The sequence below is a fragment of the Aulostomus chinensis genome, chromosome 11 (assembly GCF_037954235.1).
Source record: "Aulostomus chinensis isolate RoL2024-O1b breed Wild chromosome 11, RoL_Achi_v1.0, whole genome shotgun sequence".
Classification (NCBI taxonomy): Eukaryota; Metazoa; Chordata; class Actinopteri; order Syngnathiformes; family Aulostomidae; genus Aulostomus; species Aulostomus chinensis.
The window spans coordinates 1,840,720-1,860,000 of NC_141330.1; the positions used below are offsets into that span (position 1 = coordinate 1,840,720).

General features: G+C 48.2%; 1 protein-coding gene across 1 annotated transcript in view; it reads left to right on the plus strand.

The window, feature by feature from the left end:
- atg5 (ATG5 autophagy related 5 homolog (S. cerevisiae)) overlaps positions 1-16,919 on the plus strand; it is a 30,593-nt gene extending 13,674 nt beyond the window's left edge. The window contains exons 7-8 of the mRNA XM_086217643.1: positions 2,394-2,511; positions 14,767-16,919. Of these exons, the coding sequence (XP_086073769.1) occupies positions 2,394-2,511; positions 14,767-14,903 (255 nt within the window). The 3' untranslated portion in view covers positions 14,904-16,919. The remainder of the gene's footprint in view (positions 1-2,393; positions 2,512-14,766) is intronic.
- The last annotated feature ends 2,362 nt before the right edge of the window (positions 16,920-19,281 follow it).

Below are 19,281 nucleotides of genomic sequence, written 5' to 3' on the forward strand. Positions count from 1 at the left end.
AGCCAGTCAGTGATGGCTTGGACCCAGAGTGATTCGCATTGTGCTCAGCGTTAAGATTGTCACAGTGTATGAGGCAACAAACGGTGAGAAGTTCAGGGCTACATCACATGGCTGTGATTGTAGCAGGGTAACATGGCGTGGGGTGGAAGAAATTGGTTAGGAGGATGTGAAAGAGGGAATATGACTGATGCCTGTGCTGCATTTGCCTAACAAGTCCAGAGAGCTCGTTGCGTTTGCTGCCATGCTGCCTTTACTTCCTTCAAAAAATGTGCTTTACTTTGTTTAGTTTGTTTTACAGTAAATCGTCCCTCATTCTGTGGGTTCTTGTCCAGGTTTTACTGAAGTTTTCTCTTTTTGAGTTGTATTAAAGTGTTAGGCCAGTGTAATCAGGCCAATTATTGACATTTTTAGGACTGCTTTTGTATTTCAAGGTCACAGATTTGCAAAGGAACCTTCTCCATCTGCAGTTAGAGTGCACGTAAGCTTGTGTTTACACCATGTCGAGTTTTCGATTCCTCTGCCAAATGGCCCTGTTATTTACTCTTGATTACTGCTGGACATTCATAAGTCGTTTTTTTTCCCCCCTCTAAAACAAGCACAATGCAGAAAGGCTGCACAGAAGCCAACAGGGACGATGCAAGCAATGTCGTTCCTCCATCCCTTTTCTGTACCGCTTATCTATAAGGGTCGCAGGTGGGGGGGGGGGGGGGGCTGGAGTCTATCCCAGGTGACATCCCAGGCGGGGTTCACCCTGGACGGGTCGCCAGTCCGTCACAGGGCCATCAGGAGCAATTAGGGGTTCAGTATCTTGCTCAAGGACACTTGGACATGGTCACCGGGGGAAGAGGGGATCGAACCAGCGACTCCTCGTTTGCCCCTATACCATTAGTGTTATATAAATGTAATTGCTACCTTTTTTGTGCCTTTTTTGAATAATAAAATTGATGATTTAATGACACATGATGCCGGCATTACATTTTTATGATTTATTCCTTGTATTCCATATGAGGCGAGCCAAGATTTTTGATATTAGAAACTGACCCTTTAGCCAAGCACTTGAAACTTGAAAGAAGTTAATGACTTCCAGACTAATCCTGGTCTGTAAAACATGCCGGCGTCACTGCTAACATCTGCCCAAGTGTTGGTAAATATCACATTCTGTACAGTTGGGCTCATCGAAGGTACTCATCCCCAGCTCAGTGTCATAGGTTGCTCAGTCCAGCGTTTGCGTGCATGGTCTGGTTATGTTCCCGCTATCTAAACCCTCTGAAGTCTGTTTATCACCCTAAAATTCCCTCTCATGTCTCGCAAAAATGTCCCTTTTACTGGATCTGCTGATTTCTCATCCAGCAGTTCCCTGAATTGATTTCACGGGTATGAAAAGCAAAAAAACAAATATTCAATCTGTTTTTTATACGATGTTTTCAGTTTTATTATCGACACGTATTTGTTGTCATCATTCATGTTTTTTCCTTCTGGAGTGTTTTATAATTTACCTGTGATCACTGTGATTTAACCAGTTTTCTATTGTCTATTTTGTGCAGTATTTCACAATGTCATTTTGTTTTTTATTCCCTTGTGGAGCAGGAAGGAGTCCTAAATCCCAGAAATAAGTTCCCATTGTTCCCTCACTCCCTCCGAGGCAGTGGTTTTTCTTTTGGGGTATTTCTTTGTTGCTGATTTGCTGCTTGGTTGGGAGGGCCTGTGTAACATACGCCAGTTAACAGCTCCATCCTGCATTCTGAAGTATGATGGATTATAAAAACCTGGATTGCTGACAAAGGAGCCTACAGAGGTGATCTTGGACAAACATCATCAGGTTAAAGTCATGTGACCCTGGTGTAGCTCCTTCATAGTCTAAAGTTAGCTGCTGCTAACCGTAGCATCCAGGCTTCCAGCATCATCAGAGGGTTCATTAGTGAAGATGATCTTGATGAACTGAACCTGGAAGATCACCAACGTTTGTTCACCAGAGCTGATTTACTGATTCAATCACCACAATCACATGGAGCGATCCTATTGGCTGCTGGGGGAGGAGCCAGGAGATGACCACTTCCTGTTGAACTACACACACACCTCATCCCTAACAGAATCACTTCCTGTTGACTACAAACACACCTCATCCCTGACATGATCACTTCCTGTTGGACTACAAGACGGCACTACATACTGGTGCTCTACATCTACTAGTCGAAGCAGTGTGTGGCTGCTTAAAGGCCCAGTGTAACCATCAAGTGTGGAATGATGCAAAGTTGTAGTAGTGGAGCGTAGGTGGTCTTCGATGTCACTTGAAATGTGTTGCTTGCAGCATTCGACATATGAAAGCTAAGAGGTGCATTACTTCACGCAGGATGTAGTATGGCTGTTCATGAGTTCTGTTCTAATCATTGCAGGCTTCCAGTGACAGACCGTTCATCCAGAAACTGTTTCGTCCCGTTTCACCTGAAGGCAGCGCTTACACACTTGGTGACCTGCTGAAAGAGATGTACCCTGGTGCCATTCCAGTAGACGGTAGGTCCTAACACACACGCAAATCCAGTGACGACATGGGTGGAACAAATAATCAGTAGTAATTTGTGCTCATCTCCCTCAGTAATCACAGGCGTTAATAAAAAAAAAAAACACCAAACTTCCAGGAGTGGTGGATGAAAGCAAGCAGCTCTCCGTCCGCGTTTGTTTTATTTACACAGCCACACAAAGCATGTCAGAGATTCACCCTGTTGGAAAATCCACCCGGCGCTGGAGGGTGAAGGAGGGCGGATCGTAGCAGTCTTCAGAGCAAGTGAACAAATCCGTGAGAGGAAGAGGAGATGATGCGCGAATAGATTTTGTGGAAGCATGAAGAGGTTAAAAAAACAAGGGACACACAGACAGAGAGCTGCAGTCTGACAACATGGAAGGGGAGTGTGAAGTTGTGTAACTGGAGGCCTCGGTACATGTTCCTCTCTGACACGTCTGCTGACACCCAAAGTTAACACGATGTATTTTAAAGCGACAAGTTATATAAATTTAAGGAACAAATAATATCGCATGGCCTTTTAATAACTTCTTTCTCCGTCGCCGCTCCAGGGCTCCGTATTTAAATATGCCGCGCAAAGCTACATTATATTGACAGATGAAATGAGCAGCAAAATCAACATGTCAGGTTTGAAATGGTAGAACATGCGAGGGGAAACTCATTATCAGCTAAATAATGGCAAACCGTAACTCCTGGCGGACTGTAGATATCGTATATAATTCCTGTGTGTAAACAGCAGGCGGTTTGAAAGCACTTCAACGTGGCGTGTAAGTGCTGCGTGATAATGAGAGATGAGAGGGGAGAGGGAGGGCGAGTGGCAGTCTAAACAGTCTGTGTCGACAGAGGAGGAGAGAGGAAGTAGATAAGGAGACAATAGTGTCCCAGGACAGAGGACCCGCAGGAGTCTCACCTGCACGGAGGAGACGGAACCATTGAACCCCGTCTCTCTACCCACCCACCTGTCACACACTCACTTTCATTTATCCGCAGCGATTCTAGAATTAAAGGATGGCTCATATCTTAACCTTGACATTCTTTAATGAATGCACATTTTCATAACTGCAACTGACACATAACCTGACACAGGTTTAAGAGCACCTTCTTTCACATCACATGACTGTGAGATAAAGGTGTTGTTTTTTTTAATCTAATAAGCATTTTCTTTGGATGCAAAATTAGTCCAGAGTCTAGGAGGAGAAAAGAAGGGATTTACAGTCTGATATTTATTTTCCACCTAATCAAAAGATAAACCTGGAAATGTTAACATTTCATTTCATGTTACCTCAAAGTTTCACTTTTTTAATGGCTGACTCCCTCTTATTCCCTCGACCTCTTTTCCTGCTACCTTCGAACTCTATGTTCAGCCCCATCTAAGACTTCTCTTCTCTTTGATCGTCTATCTGTCTCTCAGGTGTAGTCTCCAACGTCCTCCCTGTCTACTGTACCGTCTTTCATGTCTTTGACTTTAAATCTGGGCTTTTCGTGGCTCTCCTCCCTCTCAGAGGAGTCTGCCAGCCTGCTTGGGTGATCAAGGTGAAAGTGCTCCTTTTGTCTCGGTGATTGTTTGGTTTTTCCTCTTCCTCGTCTGGTAGATGAGTGGAGTGATAGCTGAGGATTATGGCGGTGTGTTTGGATTAGAGAGCAGGGCGTGTGTTCATGGACTGGGTGAGTCGGTGGTTGTGGGGTTTGCTGGGCGCATTGTTCTCCCGGGACCCAACATCAGAGACAGAAAATCTGGGGTGCTCGAATCCGCTGTGATCTTTGAAAGATCAAATAAGCAGGTTCCAAACAGTCCTCCTCTGTTGTGTCTAAGAGGCGGTTGGTGTTGACCCTTCCAGGACCCGGAATCCAGTCATAAGCCAGACAAATGGTGGTGTTATGAATTAAAGGGGGGAAAATATGGGATTTCCATTCAAGCCGTGTCAGAGCGTCTGAGTTTCCACTACGCTGCAGGAAACAAACCCCAACGACTGTGTTACTGTCACCAGCGGTCAGCATCTGCTGCAGCGTGTACTGAGAGCAGGTGTGTGACTGCAAACACCAGAGGTGCAGGGTGAGGCTGCCCACATATGACACACTCGTACTGCGAGACAGTTCTTGTAAGTAGAGCCCTTTTCTCTGGTATATCGGAGCTGAAATCCCTGAATTGATTATTGTCTGTGAATAACCAGAGGAAACCCCCCACCCCTGTTAACGCCACCCCCTCACTACCTCCACCTCACAACCCCGCCTTGACCCCTCCCTCGTCTTTCAGTGACAAATCAACTCAAGCAACTCTATTTTCCCACGCCCCCTGTCTCAGTCTTCAGTGGTACAGCCCACTCACTATTGGCTGTCTTCCCCACGCAGGCTGTATCTTGACCCAAAACAGTTTGAGCTCATCAGACGGGTTGGCTCACCTCACAGGCTCCCGGGGAGTGTCAGTCTGCTACAGCAGATATAAGGTGATGGTTCATGTGCGCGGGCGTGTGAGATGCGTGCCAGACAGGGGAATTCAGAATGGCTGGAAAGCCTGTTGATGACGAGGCCTATTGTTGATTGAAATGTGGTCAGCGCGGATCTTTCACATTCTGTTTCCACCCCAGCAGCTCTTCTGCTGCCAGGACAGTGAACGTTGTGGCAGGAGGGCATTTGGTGACTGTTTCATCCTGTCTGTCACGAGGCCATCATAAGAATTCAGAACAGATACATCAGCGATGGCGTCATTGTCATATTGTGCCCTTACAGTTTGAAGAGTGTCTTTACTGTCATTTGTCTTACAAGAGGTAAAAAAAATCAGGTCAAGATCACTAATATGACCTGAAGGACAAAGACTTGGTTCTGTAGCCACCAGGGCTGCGCGGGGTTGAAAATGTACCTGTGTGATTATTTTGACTCATCTTGGCCTTGTGTTTGATGTGTGATATAAGAAGGCATGTTAATTCTAAGTTTTTTTGTTCATTATTCCCATCTTCGATGTTTTTGTGTCTGGAGAAGATGACGTGTAGGCAGGAGGTCTCTGCAGCACAAAACAGTTCATACGTGGTGTTTGGTCACACAATCACCCGTGAGCAAATATTGCAGCTTCCCTCATTTTCAAGTTGCAGGGCTCATCTACATGTACACAAACATACGTAGGCGGCTGTGATCACATGCAACACGTGTGACCTGGTGCAGCTCCGACGCTTTGTTGTTGTGGGCAATGTCACTTCTCCAAAAGGAAATTTTACAACCCTGCTTTGGATGATATTATAATATTTGAGAGCTTGGGATGTCTTTACTGCTTTGTATGACAGACTGATGAAGGCTTAGTTGAAAAGTTGATGTCCTGAGCTTCCCTCTGCTGTTAGTTAAAGAACATAAACACAGCTTTAACAATCCTTCAATCCTTTCTGAGTGCAGGAAGATCGACCAGGAGACGCGATTGTGTCCAATAGTCCAATTTTTATGAACAAAGAATAATGTGGATTACTCGCCCCATCAGTCAGGTTTCTCCTCCAGTCACTCAGTCAGTAATGGACTCAGACATCCAGTGAAACCAGTCTGTCAGTCTGACCAGCTGCAGTCAGTGAAAGCTCAGCGTTGTGGTCTTCTAAATAGTGGTTGGCTTTGCTTAACTGACAAAACACGTCTTCTTGGCCAGCGGTCTCGTACCACTCAACCGCAGGGTGTGTGTCTGCATCTGTGTGAGTGGACAAATGATTCCAGTTTCCAGTTGCTGCTGCTTTCCAGTTCAAACCAGTCATTGATAACAAGGTTGTGGTCGGATGAAGTGTAAAGTTAACCTCATGTTCCTCTCTTCCTCTTCATTAAATTTGGCTCTCTGTCCCAGCGGCTTGTGCTGTTTGGATTTGTTCTCACTAAACATTCCCAGTAAGCTTACTGGACAAATATCTCACAAAATATGCAGCGTGATTGGCTGTAATCTCAGGAATCCAACATTGTGATCGCAACGGTGCATGTACGATGAATGACGACATGAATGATACTCTAATAATTGTTGATCATACCACGCTTGAGGTCTCAGTCACAGTCATCATAGTTTGATCTTATCACAGTTGTTGCAGCCCAGCACAAGTGTGACCTGGGTAACAGTCCCTCTCCATTTTGCTGGTCTGTACATGGACAGCAGCCAGCATGGCAGATGAAGTTGCTGGTGGTTCGGGTTCCTGGTGACCAGTGAGCCTGCAGTGCTGCAGCGCGTCAAGCGAGTCCACTCCCCCAAACCGGTCTGGTGAGAGGGCAGGTGAGCGCAACAAGAAACCTCTTCTTCGGGTCTTTACTGGTGGATTGCATTACCCAAGACAATCAAGGCAATAAGCTGCTGAGAAGTGACTAGATCTTCTCTTACTGTCCAGCCAGTTGGCTCATATCCCCTGGAGATGTCAAGCTAACAGTCAGACCTTTCTCAAACAGTGCTGCCATTACTTGATGATGTGCTGGAATGGAGTCACAGATGTGCGCATCGCCCATGTGTGCCTGCCACGGTGACCTCGACCTTTGACCACCAAAATGTTTTCAGTTCACCCTTGTGGTAAATTTGTGTTAATATTGTGTTTACAAAAATGTGACGCCCTGAAAACAGAACGCCTCCAGGCTCCTCAGCCTAAAACTGCGGAAGACGTGTACCAGAATACCAAACTAGCTGGAGACCAAAGCCGGGGGCTGTGGCGTGGTGCTGTAAAGCTTGAAATGCTGTAAAGTTCTGTCGTGCAAGAACAGGCTTTGGGGGCGTAGCACGAGAATCAAAGAAAGAAAATTCTCAGGACTGAGAATCTGTTATGAATATGTAAAAGCAGTGCTGGCAAAATTACCACTTTAAATGATAATTTGATCCTGGTGTCCCTCAGATGTGGCGCTCCAGTTGTTCCAGTAGTTATGACACTCCGTGAATCACATAACGGCGCGTTAGTCAGCCCAGGAAAGCACCTCTACGTCCTGATTCCTGTGGAAGACTCTTCCCCATTGTGCTAATTCATGTGACAAATCAGATGAGGGCTCTCACACCTACAGTTTGGGCGCCCTCGGCTGGGAATTGAACCCACGTCTTTCCCGTAATGACTGTTGTTCCTCGTTTGGTGTGAGTGAGAGTGAGGAGTCAGGACTTGTGAATGCAGATGTAGAAGCTGTTTGCTCTCGGACACCAAGTGCAGGTCCTCATCTTGAGCAGCAGGAGCAGCGGCTCTGATCACAGCCAGGAATCTTGGTTTGTTCTCTGACTTCCTTGAGAACTCTTTGAATTTTAACGTTTTGATTAAAGTGAAAAATCCAACAACTGCTTTAGATTGTAATTTCCTCTCGTCATCATGAATCTTTGAGCCCTTTCTTTGAGAATTTGTAAACTTTTGTATTGGTTAGCTTTAACTCTTAGTTTTGGAGCCAAAAGTGTCATGTGAAATACCTGGCATACGATTAGAGAAGGAGCAGAATCAGACAAAACTCTATTTATCCCCGAGGGGCATTTAGGAGGGCATTGAAAGAGCGAGAAGAAACTCCTCAGAGGTGGGAGGGCAGGAGCAGCAGATTGGGTGCAATGGCGGGTCTGCTGGCAGTAGCAGAAGGAGCAGCTGCTGCAGAGGTAACAAGGCAGTGGTGATACAGTATATATGATAAATAGAAAAAAAAGGTAAAATAACAGATGAGTGCAGCAATAAATAATGTGAAGCATAGAATTGAACTAAAAGCAGCAATTAAAACAGCAGAATGAGCAGAGTGGACCGAGCTGCGTGTCGTTTCCAGTCATTCAGCAGGTGGAGATGCAGCTGTGCTTATGTGGACGTGGTTTTTGCAGAGAATCTTGTGGCGTTGCACATTGGAGGGGACAGGACGTGAGGGCAGGAAGACAAAGTCAGTTCATGGTCAGCATCTTAAAAAAGTGTTATTTTCATTAAATGTACAGTACTTGAGAAAATGGCTTCTCACACCCTTCCTGAGCAGATCGACTCCTTGCCCGGGGGGAGGAAGTTACCTCGGTGCGCTGATATCTAGAAGTCATGCTGGTTTCTTTTTTCAGGTTTGCGGCTCAGTGGTTTACTGCAGTAATGTTACAACCAGAGGAACCTCTCTGTTGTACCTTGACTCTTTGATTATTCATGTTTTTGCCAGCCAAGTATTTGTTTGCTAGTCAGATTAACTCGTGGAAGGTTGAGCTTTCTTTGTCCTTCTGAACAAACGGAAATATTTGTGACTTTGCACCGTAGCTTTTTTTTTCTTGCTCATTATTTTGATTTCCGCGAGTAAAAGTGCTTCAGCTGTAAAAAAATAATAATAATATTCATCATCATCATCATCATAATTCAAAGGTTTAGGTTGATTTTTCAAGCCAGCACCAGAAATGAGTCCACTCATAACCTTCCAACAGCTCCACATCAGATCTTCTTGAAAGTGCAACCTGGTGACACAGTGGCAGGAGGCCCAACTCATCCGTCTCCTCTGTGTGCTGCTCTGAAATGTCTGGTTCACTGAAATATGACATGATATGGCTTCTCTCAGTGTTTGAATGTGGATGCTAGAAATAAAGAAAAGACTGCTTTCTTTTGTTCCCTAGATGGAATATGATTGTGTTTTCATGGACTATGTGCTCATTATACCCTTTCAAAGAAATTGTCATTTCAAAGGCAGTCGTTGGAAATGCTGAGTGTTTAGTTTGAACGGGGCCGTGGCAGGCCGCAACCTCTGGCCTCCAACTGCACATCTGTAATTTCGTGAAGAAATTTTTTTGCTGAGCTTTGTGTGAGTTTCTTGCGCGTTGGTGTTTGCCAGGCAGTCAGCAGGTGTAGGGCGGCGCCGCATCTCAGACCGTCAGTTATCACTCGGCCTCAACCGTCCTCCTGATATTACGTGGAGTCATATCCCCACTTAAGTGTGTGTGTGTGTGTGTGTGTGTGTAGGGTCAAGAGTCGGTAGACATGAGAAAGCTCATGTCTCTCTGTTTTCGTCCCTGTTTGACGCCAGAGTTGACGTTTGTACAGAAGTGTCCATATTAAATTCCAGTTTAAACTGAAACTTGAAACTTTGAAGGCAGCGCTCGCATGGCTTCTGATAAAAGTCTGCCTTTTAGGAATCTCATGAATGAATATGACAGAGAAACCAAACCAAGTTACATCGCACATCAAAAAAATTCCATCCAAGGATTTCTCTTGAAGCTCTGCAGGTCTGAGGCTGTTCAGTTGCAGATTTATTGTGGTGCAGTTTAAGAATTCATTTCAAGATCAGGAATGGAGCCCTCAATGATCACATTAATAACAATTAGAGCTCCTTTTATTGTTTTTCTTCCTTTACTTAAATGAAACCCACTTTAAGGACTTAAAACTGATCAGGTGGAGTTTGTTCTGAATTTAACAGCCTGTCTCGACTGGCACAGCTCTGAAGTTCCAAAGTAGCAAAAAAGTAGATTTAGAAACTTCTGAATAGATGAACATATTATAAACAAATACCTGACAGTTGCTGTTGCACATGAATCTCATCAAAAGATCTAAATTCAAGCATTTGGTTGCCGCTGATTACATCATCACACAAATAAGACTTTTAGTCACACATTTAGATTTTTGATGTAAATACGACAAAAGTCTGTTTCTACCTGGATAATTGCTGCTATTTTGTCATTGTCTTCGTCTTCGTCGTCCTCCGCTTCATCCGGTGAGTCCGGGTCACGGGGGCAGCAGTCTCAGCAAGGAAGCCCAGACTGCCCTCTCCCCAGCCACTTCAACCAGCTCTTCCGGGAGGATCCCGAGGCGTTCCCAGGCCAGCCGAGAGATATAATCCCTCCACCGTGTCCTGGGTCGGCCTCGAGGCCTCCTCCCAGTTGGACATGCCTGGAAAACCTCCAGAGGGAGGCGCCCAGGAGGCATCCTCACCAGATGCCCGAACCACCTCAACTGGCTCCTCTCGACATGGAGGAGCAGCGGCTCTACTCTGAGTCCCTCCCGAATGACTGAGCTTCTCACCCTGTCTCTAAGGGAGAGCCTAGCCACCCTGCGGAGGAAATTCATTTCAGCCGCTTGTATTCACGATCTTGCTCTTTCGGTCATTACCCAGAGCTCATGACCACAGGTGAGGATTGGAACGTAGATTGACCGGTAAATCGAGAGCCTCACCTTTTGGCTAAGCTCCCTCTTCACCACAACAGACTGGTTTTGCAACCGCAAGACTGCGGATGCCGCCCCAATCTGCCTGTCAATCTCCCACTCCATCTTACCCTCCCTCGTGAACAAGACCCCGAGATACTTAAACTCCTCCACCTGAGGTAAGACCTCCCCCCCGACCCGGAGTGGGCAAACCACCCTTTTCCGGCTGAGGACCATGGCCTCAGACTTGGAGGTGCTGATTCTCATCCCAGCCGCTTCACATTCGGCTGCAAACTGTCCCAGCAAGAGCTGGAGGTCGTGGCCTGATGGAGCTAAGAGGACTACGTCATCCGCAAACAGCAAAGACGACATCCTCCCGCCACCAAACTCAACCCCCTCCACCACCCGGCTGCGCCTAGAAATTCTGTCCATAAAAGTTATGAACAGAACTGGTGACAAAGGGCAGCCTTGGCGGAGTCCAACCCTCACTGGGAACAAGTCCGACTTACTACCGGCCACACGGACCAGACTCTCACTCCTCCGGTAGAATGACCGAATGGCCCTTTGTAAAGGGCCATCCACCCCATACTCCTGGAGTACCCCCCCACAGTATGCTCCTGGGAACACGGTCGTAAGCCTTCTCCAAGTCCACAAAGCACATGTGGACTGGTTGGGCAAACTCCCATGCCCCCTCCAGCACCCTAGCGAGGGTGAAGAGCTGATCCATGGTTCCACAGCCAGGACGAAAACCACACTGCTCCTCCTCAATCTGAGGTTCGACTATTGCCCTGACCCTCCTCTCCAGTACCCTGGCGTAGACCTTACCAGGGAGGCTGAGAAGTGTGATCCCCCGATAGTTGGAACACACCCTCTGGTCCCCTTTCTTAAAGACGGGGACCACAACCCCGGTCTGCCACTCCAAAGGCACTTCCCCTGATGTCCACGCAGTGTTGCAGAGACGTGTCAGCCGAGACAGCCCCACTACATCCAGAGCCCTGAGATACCCAGGGCGGATCTCATCCACCCCCGGGGCTCTGCCACCGCGGAGTTGTTTAACTGCCTCGGCGACTTCTGCCCTGGAGATTGGACGACCCCCCCCCCCCCCCCAAGCACTCCCCAGACTCTGTCTCCTCCACGGAGTACGTGCTGGTGGGATTGAGGAGTTCCTCAAAGTATTCCTTCCACCGCCCAATTATCTCCCCAGTTGACGTCAGCAGCCTCCCACCCCCACTGTAAACAGTGTGGGCAAGTTGCCGCCTTCCCCCCCTGAGGCGACGGACGGTTTGCCAGAACCTTTTTGGAGCCGACAGATAGTCGTTCTCCATGGCCTCACCGAACTCTTCCCACGCCCGAGTTTTTGCTTTGGCGACCGCCACAGCTGCACACCGTTTGGCCTGCCGGTACCGGTCAGCTGCCTCTGGAGACCCACAGGCCAGCCATGCCCTGTAAGCCTCCTTCTTCAGCCTGACGGCTCCCCTCACCTCTGGTGTCCACCAGCGGGTTCAAGGATTACCCCTGCGGCCGGCCCCAGCAGCCTTGCGGCCACAGCTCACAGCAGCTGCCTCGACAATGGCAGAGCGGAACATGGCCCATTCGGACTCAATGTCCCCCACTACCCCCGTGATGTGATCAAAGCTCTGCCGGAGGTGGGAGTTAAAGATCGTTCTGACTGGTTCTTCTGCCAGGCGTTCCCAACAAACCCTCACTACTCGTTTGGGCCTGCCAGGTCTGCGCGGCGTCTTCCCCTGCCATCTGATCCAACTCACCACCAGGTGGTGATCAGTTGACAGCTCAGCTCCTCTCTTCACCCGAGTGTCCAGAACATGCGGTCGCAGTTCAAATGATACGACTATAAAATCGATCATAGACCTGCGACCTAGGGTGTCCTGGTGCCATGTGCACCGGTGGGCATCCTTATGCTCGAACATGGTGTTCGTTATGGCCAAACTGCGACTTGCACAGAAGTCCAATAACTGAACACCACTCGGGTTCAGGTCGGGCCTGCCGTTCCTCCCAATCACACCTCTCCAGGTCTTGCTGTCATTGCCCACGTGAGCGTTGAAATCTCCCAGTAGGACAATGGAGTCCCCAGTCGAGGCACTATCCAGTACCCTTCCCAAGGACTCCAAAAAGGGTGGGTACTCTGAACTGGTGTTCGGCGCATATGCACAGACCACAGTCAGGACCCGTTCCCCGACCCGAAGGCGCAGGGAAGCAACCCTTTCGTCCACGGGGGTAAGCCCCAACGTTCAGGCAGAGAGTCGAGGGGCAACCAAAAAGCCCACCCCCGCCCTCCGCCTCTCACTGTCATTGTTTTACATCAATTTTTGAGTCCATCCATTGAGTCCTATTGGCTTGCAGTGGCTGAGGCCTGTCTTGGGTCCAGCTCTAACATAACAGATACCACGTTTCCCATCATACAACTGTATCCTGCCCCAGATGTGAAGTGGGCTTCCAGCTACAAATGAGAGGAACGTTTCTCCTGAAACGTTATCACAGTAAGAGTGTGGCTGCATCAATCTGACAACTTTATTTTTAGTCTGACGTCCTTCACTTAAGTTTGAACACTCAGTGTGTGTGATTTTTAAGACTAAAGGCCAGCGGAACGGCGAGGAGCGGCGAGCTGAACCAACACTTTCCCTCCTGTCTGCACTTTCTCTTTCCAGGCTTTCTTTTTCTGGAGCTACACATTCTGACTCAGCCGTGAGTCACGTGAGGGTCATCGACTGCTCTGCGAAGAAATGAGCCTCATTTATGAAAGGATCTTGTCCTGCACACGACTTCATGAGCCCTCAGTTTAGTCTCACAGACACTGAACCAGTTCCAGATAACTCGTGAGAACTGGCGGTAAACAAGGCTCGTCTTTAGCCAGCCAGACCCACCAGGACCACGAGACAGGAGACATTTCTCCTCGTGAACAGACACCCTGAGTCAGACCTGTGGGCTCCTTGAAATGTTTTGAACAGGTCTCAGATCACACGATCCAGGAAGGTCGAGAAAGTCACTGCTCTAAACGGACGGTTTGAGGTCGTGGCCTTTCAACGGAGGGCGAGGTTGCAGAGGGCCATCAATCCAGCAACACACACACACACACACACACACACACACACACACACACACACTCACGCAGTGTGAAAGTGCAAACCGTCAGAGTGAAAGTTAGAAATGTAAATCCTGTCAACAAGAAACAGAACAACAATCAACTGTCGCCTGAATCGTATTCATAGCTGAAAACAAGCAGTCGCACACTTTCTCTCCTCGTCCGCGCCATGCAGCCGCCTTCCTCCCGCCTTCCTCACGCCTTCCTCACGCTTCTCCTCGTCCACTTTCTCCTGCTGTTTCTCATTTGATGTTTCCACCTGCAACAGTGCCTCTTCTTTTCTTCCTGTCTTTTCCCTTTTGGTTTCCTTTCTGCTTCGATTCATGGACACACAAGTGTGGCAGGTGGCGGCCGTTGGATCCGCTCAGATGGGCCGCATTCATCACCGCTGTGATGAGGAAAACAACCATGAGTATGAGTGTTGACGGGATCGTCCACATGCAGTGAAGTTCAGTGTCACACAGTCTCACTATCAGCATATCAGCCATTTTCTTTTTCCATTTTTTTTTATTCCGTTAGAGAGTTGCTTGCTTTCAGACAAAATACAGAAAGTCAAATAAGTCGAGATCTACCAGGGAGTATTGAAACAAAATATAATACAAAAAATAATAATTCAAAATAAAACATTCAATAATAAAGGAGTAAAAACAGCAATACAGGGTCGTCCCTACTGTACGTCTGTCTGGTAAAGACCAGCTTGTCTGTTTAATAAATGTGTTTTTCTGGAGGCGAAGGGAGACGGGTTAGCCTCCATCAGACAAGAGCCATTTATGACGTCTGTTACCAGCTGTTATCAAAATACCAAATAAATATTCATCAGCTCGCCTAACCTGTGAATTTAAATTTCTTAAAGATAATGTGGAAAACTGCATCGGTAGATTTGTGTTCAATAAGCCTCCTAACGCCAGTGATTGGCTTCCACGTCGCCTCTCCAGCTGCCCCTCCAGCAAAATGGGTCTTGTGTTGTGGTGTCTATACGTTTTTACAGTGAAAATTCCACCTCAAATCACCAGCAGTAGTTCACTAACCACAGTGGCGAGTTGATGAAAAGTGTCTGAGTCCAACAGAGCAGGTAAAGGTGGATGGTGTGTTTCTCCCCGCAGGTGAGCAGAAACGCTTCCAGGTGGTGATTCATGGCATCGAACCTCTGCTGGAAACTCCTCTGCAGTGGCTCAGCGAACATCTCAGCCACCCCGACAACTTCCTGCACATCTGTGTCATCCCCACCCCCACTGACTGAGGACCTGCCTACAGACCCGCCCTCGCCATCACCGTGACAACAGACCAACCAGCTGACCCTCCAGCTGGCTGGATGTCCTGGTGATGGAGATTCTGGACTTACAGACTCTTTATGAGCAGATCAGGAGACTAAGACGAGGCTGAGGAGTTAAGTGAAGTTCCATCTGGTCTGTAGGCGACTGCGTTTTGACTCCTCGGCTCCCAAACCTGAAGACCGTGGACTGGAGGAGACGAAGGACATGGTCCTCCTCGTCCAGGCCTGGTGGACAGGAGACCTTTAGGGGTTGTCGTGCTGCTGTTGCCTTAGTTACTACCATTCTGGCATCATCATCATCCTCCTCCTCCTCCTCCTCCTCCTCCTTCTCAGAGTTTACATCTCAACCTCCAACAAGTCTCCACACCACAAGGAGGATTTTGGTCCGATTTTTTTTTGTGGGGGGGTGGGGGGGGGGACTGGGTGTTTGAGTCTTTTTAATACTAACAAGCAGACAAATGGGTCATCGTCTGGTTCTCTTCAAGACTTGAAACCAGTGTAACTCCATTTTTGTTTACGTTCCTTCTTAACCTAAAAGCTGTAGTGTGGAAGATTTGGCTCCCTCTTCTGGTAGTGACGGTTATGACAAGCAATGGCAGCCAACTACGGTTGCTGCCCCTCAGGCTTTGATCCAAGTTAGCTAGAAGTAGCTTTGCTCCGCCGCTCGTGTCGTGGCTGTCGAGCAGTCGTCATCCAACCCTCGTGAAAACACTCGTTCACCATCAGACGTCGACCCATTTGGAAAGTCTGGATGAGCCACACGGTTCAACTACCCATCCACATTCAAGTCAGCTGAGGGCTAACAGGAAGCAGCAGTGCGGTGCTCTGCACACAGAGCGTGCTCAGTAGGAATCCTCCCAGCAGCGTGGGAACGTGGCCGTGATGGCGCAGAGATGTGCGAGGCGGCGTTGAGCCCGAATGTAAGAGACCTTCATATGAAGACACGATGCACTATAGCTTTAAAAGACGTGAGCCTTCTTCTCATGGTTGTAGTAAATTAACATGTTGTTCTGTGGGTGACGGGGTTCTTCTGCTAAAACAGAATCAATAAAAATGCTAAACTCGCCTCATGTGAAGTCAGGTCGACTGGTGTGTTTGGAGCGGCGGCGTCCCTGTTCCTGCTCACTTCTACCAGGTGACCTGCTGTCTCAGCCACGTCCACAGGAACAGCCGCATGTTGTCAGTCTCAGTGAATAAAAGGGAAATTACTTGCAACTGTTTTGAGAACAGCTTCATCGTTTTTACGAACTAAAATTTTGGCAAACTTGCTGGTCCCAGGATTTCATGCTTTTTCACCAGTTTTTTGTGTTTCAGACTGAACAAAAGAACAGCCACTCCCCGTCCGGGAAGTTATGATGAGAAATATTCCAAATAATTTCATGCTTTTAAGATAATCATCAGATTATTTGATGATCTGTCCAGCAAGGGTCGCTGGTTCGATCCCCACTTCCCCTGGTGACCATGTCCAAGTGTCCTTGAGCAAGATACTGAACCCCTAGTTGCTCCTGATGGCCCTGAGATGGACTGCTGACCCGTCCAGGGTGAACCCCCCCCCCCCCCCATGTCTGCTGGGATTAGGCTCCACCCCCCTGACCCTTAACAGATAAGCGGCATAGAAAATGGGTGGAAAATAAACAACATTGTTGACTTGATCCAAGAGTCCAACTGTGAGTTTCTAGTTGTGACGGGGAAACGCCGTCCGACCACAACCTGCAACTTCTGTGGCTGCGCGTTTCTCAGCCAATCCACAGTTGCGGTGTAACCTTCCCGCGCGTTGTCTCTCTCTTTCGTGCCACTGGTTGGGGTTCAGTTTGGCCTGCGGCGACATCAGGAGCTCCATCACCGGCGTCCGTGCTGCTGTCACGACAGCGACCGAGATGCTGCAGTTCTGCACGCCTGAGTCAACAACTTTCACTCCTTCCCGCTCCCATGACTTTGTTCACGACGTCAAATGTACGCACCAGGAAACAAACTGGAACTCCTGGTCTCCTCACAACGGGAACAGGATCAATTGGGGGGGGGGGGGGGGGGCGTTATCCTGGCTCAGGTGTGTGCAGTGGGAGAGCCAACGATAGAAACCTTTACTCCTTCGGCCCTGGAACCTGACGCAGCCCCAGACGTGCTTCATGCTGCCACTGCGTGCGTGTGCGTGTGCGTGTGCGTGTGCGTGTGCGCCCTGCTTGTGGAAACAGTGAAAGTTTCTGGTCTGGATCAGACAAAGCTGCTTCCTCTCCCTCCGGTGTTGGAGCGTCACGTTCTGGTCTCATGAATAAGCCCATCTCTGGCGTCTTACTGCTGACACTCGCGTCCGTCTCCCTCTCTTCATCTCTCCTGGTTAATTATCTGTTGGCGTTCCCCCCCGCTGCTAATGAGACCACTAAACCCTTGTGTCAGACAGGCCTCTGGCTGCCTCTGAGTGTGTGTGAGTGTCTCCTTTTTCTCAGAATTGAACTGAAGTGTGTGTGTGTGTACATAATTACAGACATCATTTGTTACCCCCTGCAGGTGTGTGTGTGTGTGTGTGTGTATACACTCCTCTATACTGTCTGCTAATTTAAAGTGTTTGTGAGAGTGATGTCACACATGATGTCATCACGTCAGGCTTCCTCACTGCTGTTGCCGCTGCCAACTATGATGGGACGGCGGGTTTATGGTGTTGAGTCAAGAGCAGGGTCTCGGCGTGGGGTACACAATGTGTATGTTTGTGTGTGTTTGTATACACACGGCAGCTCTAGACGCAGTGATGAAGTCTGGCTCATCTCGCTGACACACACTCTTTTATGGGATTTCCCGAGTCGCTGTCTGACCCCCAAATACGATCCAACACGGGGGGGCGAGAATAGAGAAGCAGCGCATTACGGGAGGCGCTTGTGTGTGTGTGTGTGTGTGTGTGTGTGTGTGTGTGTGTGTGTGTGTGTGTGTGTGTGTGTGTGTGTGTGTGTGTGTGTGTGTGAGAAATGTGTAGTGAGGTGTTTGGATGGAATGAGTCCAAAGTAAATTGGTAACAGCGATGAACTTCCACGTCTCTTGTTTGAGGAACCTTCATCTCTCCTGTTGGATTAAAAGTGATTTGTGTGACAAACTAAAAGAAGTAAAACACCAAAGCAGTAAAGAGGTTTGATGAAGAATGAAAGGGCAGTAAAGCTGGAGGAAGTGTTTCCACGGCGGTCCTCTGGAGGGGAGCAACTACAAGATTAGCAAAACTGATGGACGCAGACACCAGAAAAATCCCAGAAATCCCAGGAGACGTGCGAGAGATGGCGGCCCGTCAGCCTTTTTTGTTTTTGTTTTTCAGAGCCGGTTTAAAAGTTCTCTCTGTTTCAAGAATCTTTCCCGGATGTTTGTTCCACTGTGAATCAAAATAAACTTTACATTTTACTACTAATAATAAATAAAGATGTGTTTGGTGGGTATGAATCACGCTGCAGCGATAAAAATAATTACAACAACCTGCCTCGGCTCGCTGGTTTCTCCAGTTAGATCGTTGAAGAGCTGAGTATTTAAGTACAACATAAAGTACCTCAGTGTTTTTACTGTGCAGGGTCGAAGTATCTGTACTTTACTTCAGTAGTTGAGCTTCTGAAGCCGACCTTTCCAAGGAAACATTGTACTTTTTTTGGGGGTTTATCTGAACCCATCAGTTACCTTTGAAGATTAGAAACCACAACAAAAACTGAGGAGGAGGATGATGATGATGATGATGATGAAGATGATGTAGGGCGAGAGGACGCAGGCAGGTCAGCACAGGAGGAACACACGTCTTCAACATGACCTTTAGAGGTCGGTGATTCAAGGATCTGGAATACAAACACATCAGTCAAATGTGTACTTCTGATACTTGTGAGTACTCCGAGTCAACACAAAGGATTTGGAATGGAGACGTTTACTGCGACATGGTGGTACTTCTACTGAAGTACAGGAAGTGTTGGCCTTCTCGAGTGCAGCATGGCACAACAGTTTGTGGGGGCAGAGAAACTGAAGAACCTTCATTCTCACAAACAGCAGCACAGGAAGTGAACGGGTCAGACGAGGCAGACCGAAGCAGGGCGGCCTCGCTGGAAACGGGGACCTCTTAGCGCAGCGGAGTCGCGTCTCGCGGCGTGTTGGGACGACGCCATGACGGTCATGTGAAGAGGGTGTTTTGCCTTTCAGATACCGACTGAAGTCTCGAGCTCGTGACGCTCCTCCCTCCTGCGTCACCTCTCTGTGCCTCCGAGGTGCTTGCAGCAGCTTGCTGCTGGTGGAGTCCAGGCCGCAGGCTTCATGGCCACGAGCAGCGCTGAGCTCCCTGACTGGACGTTTCAGGCTCATCCCTCAGGAGCACGAGGGGTTAAACGGCCCAGAG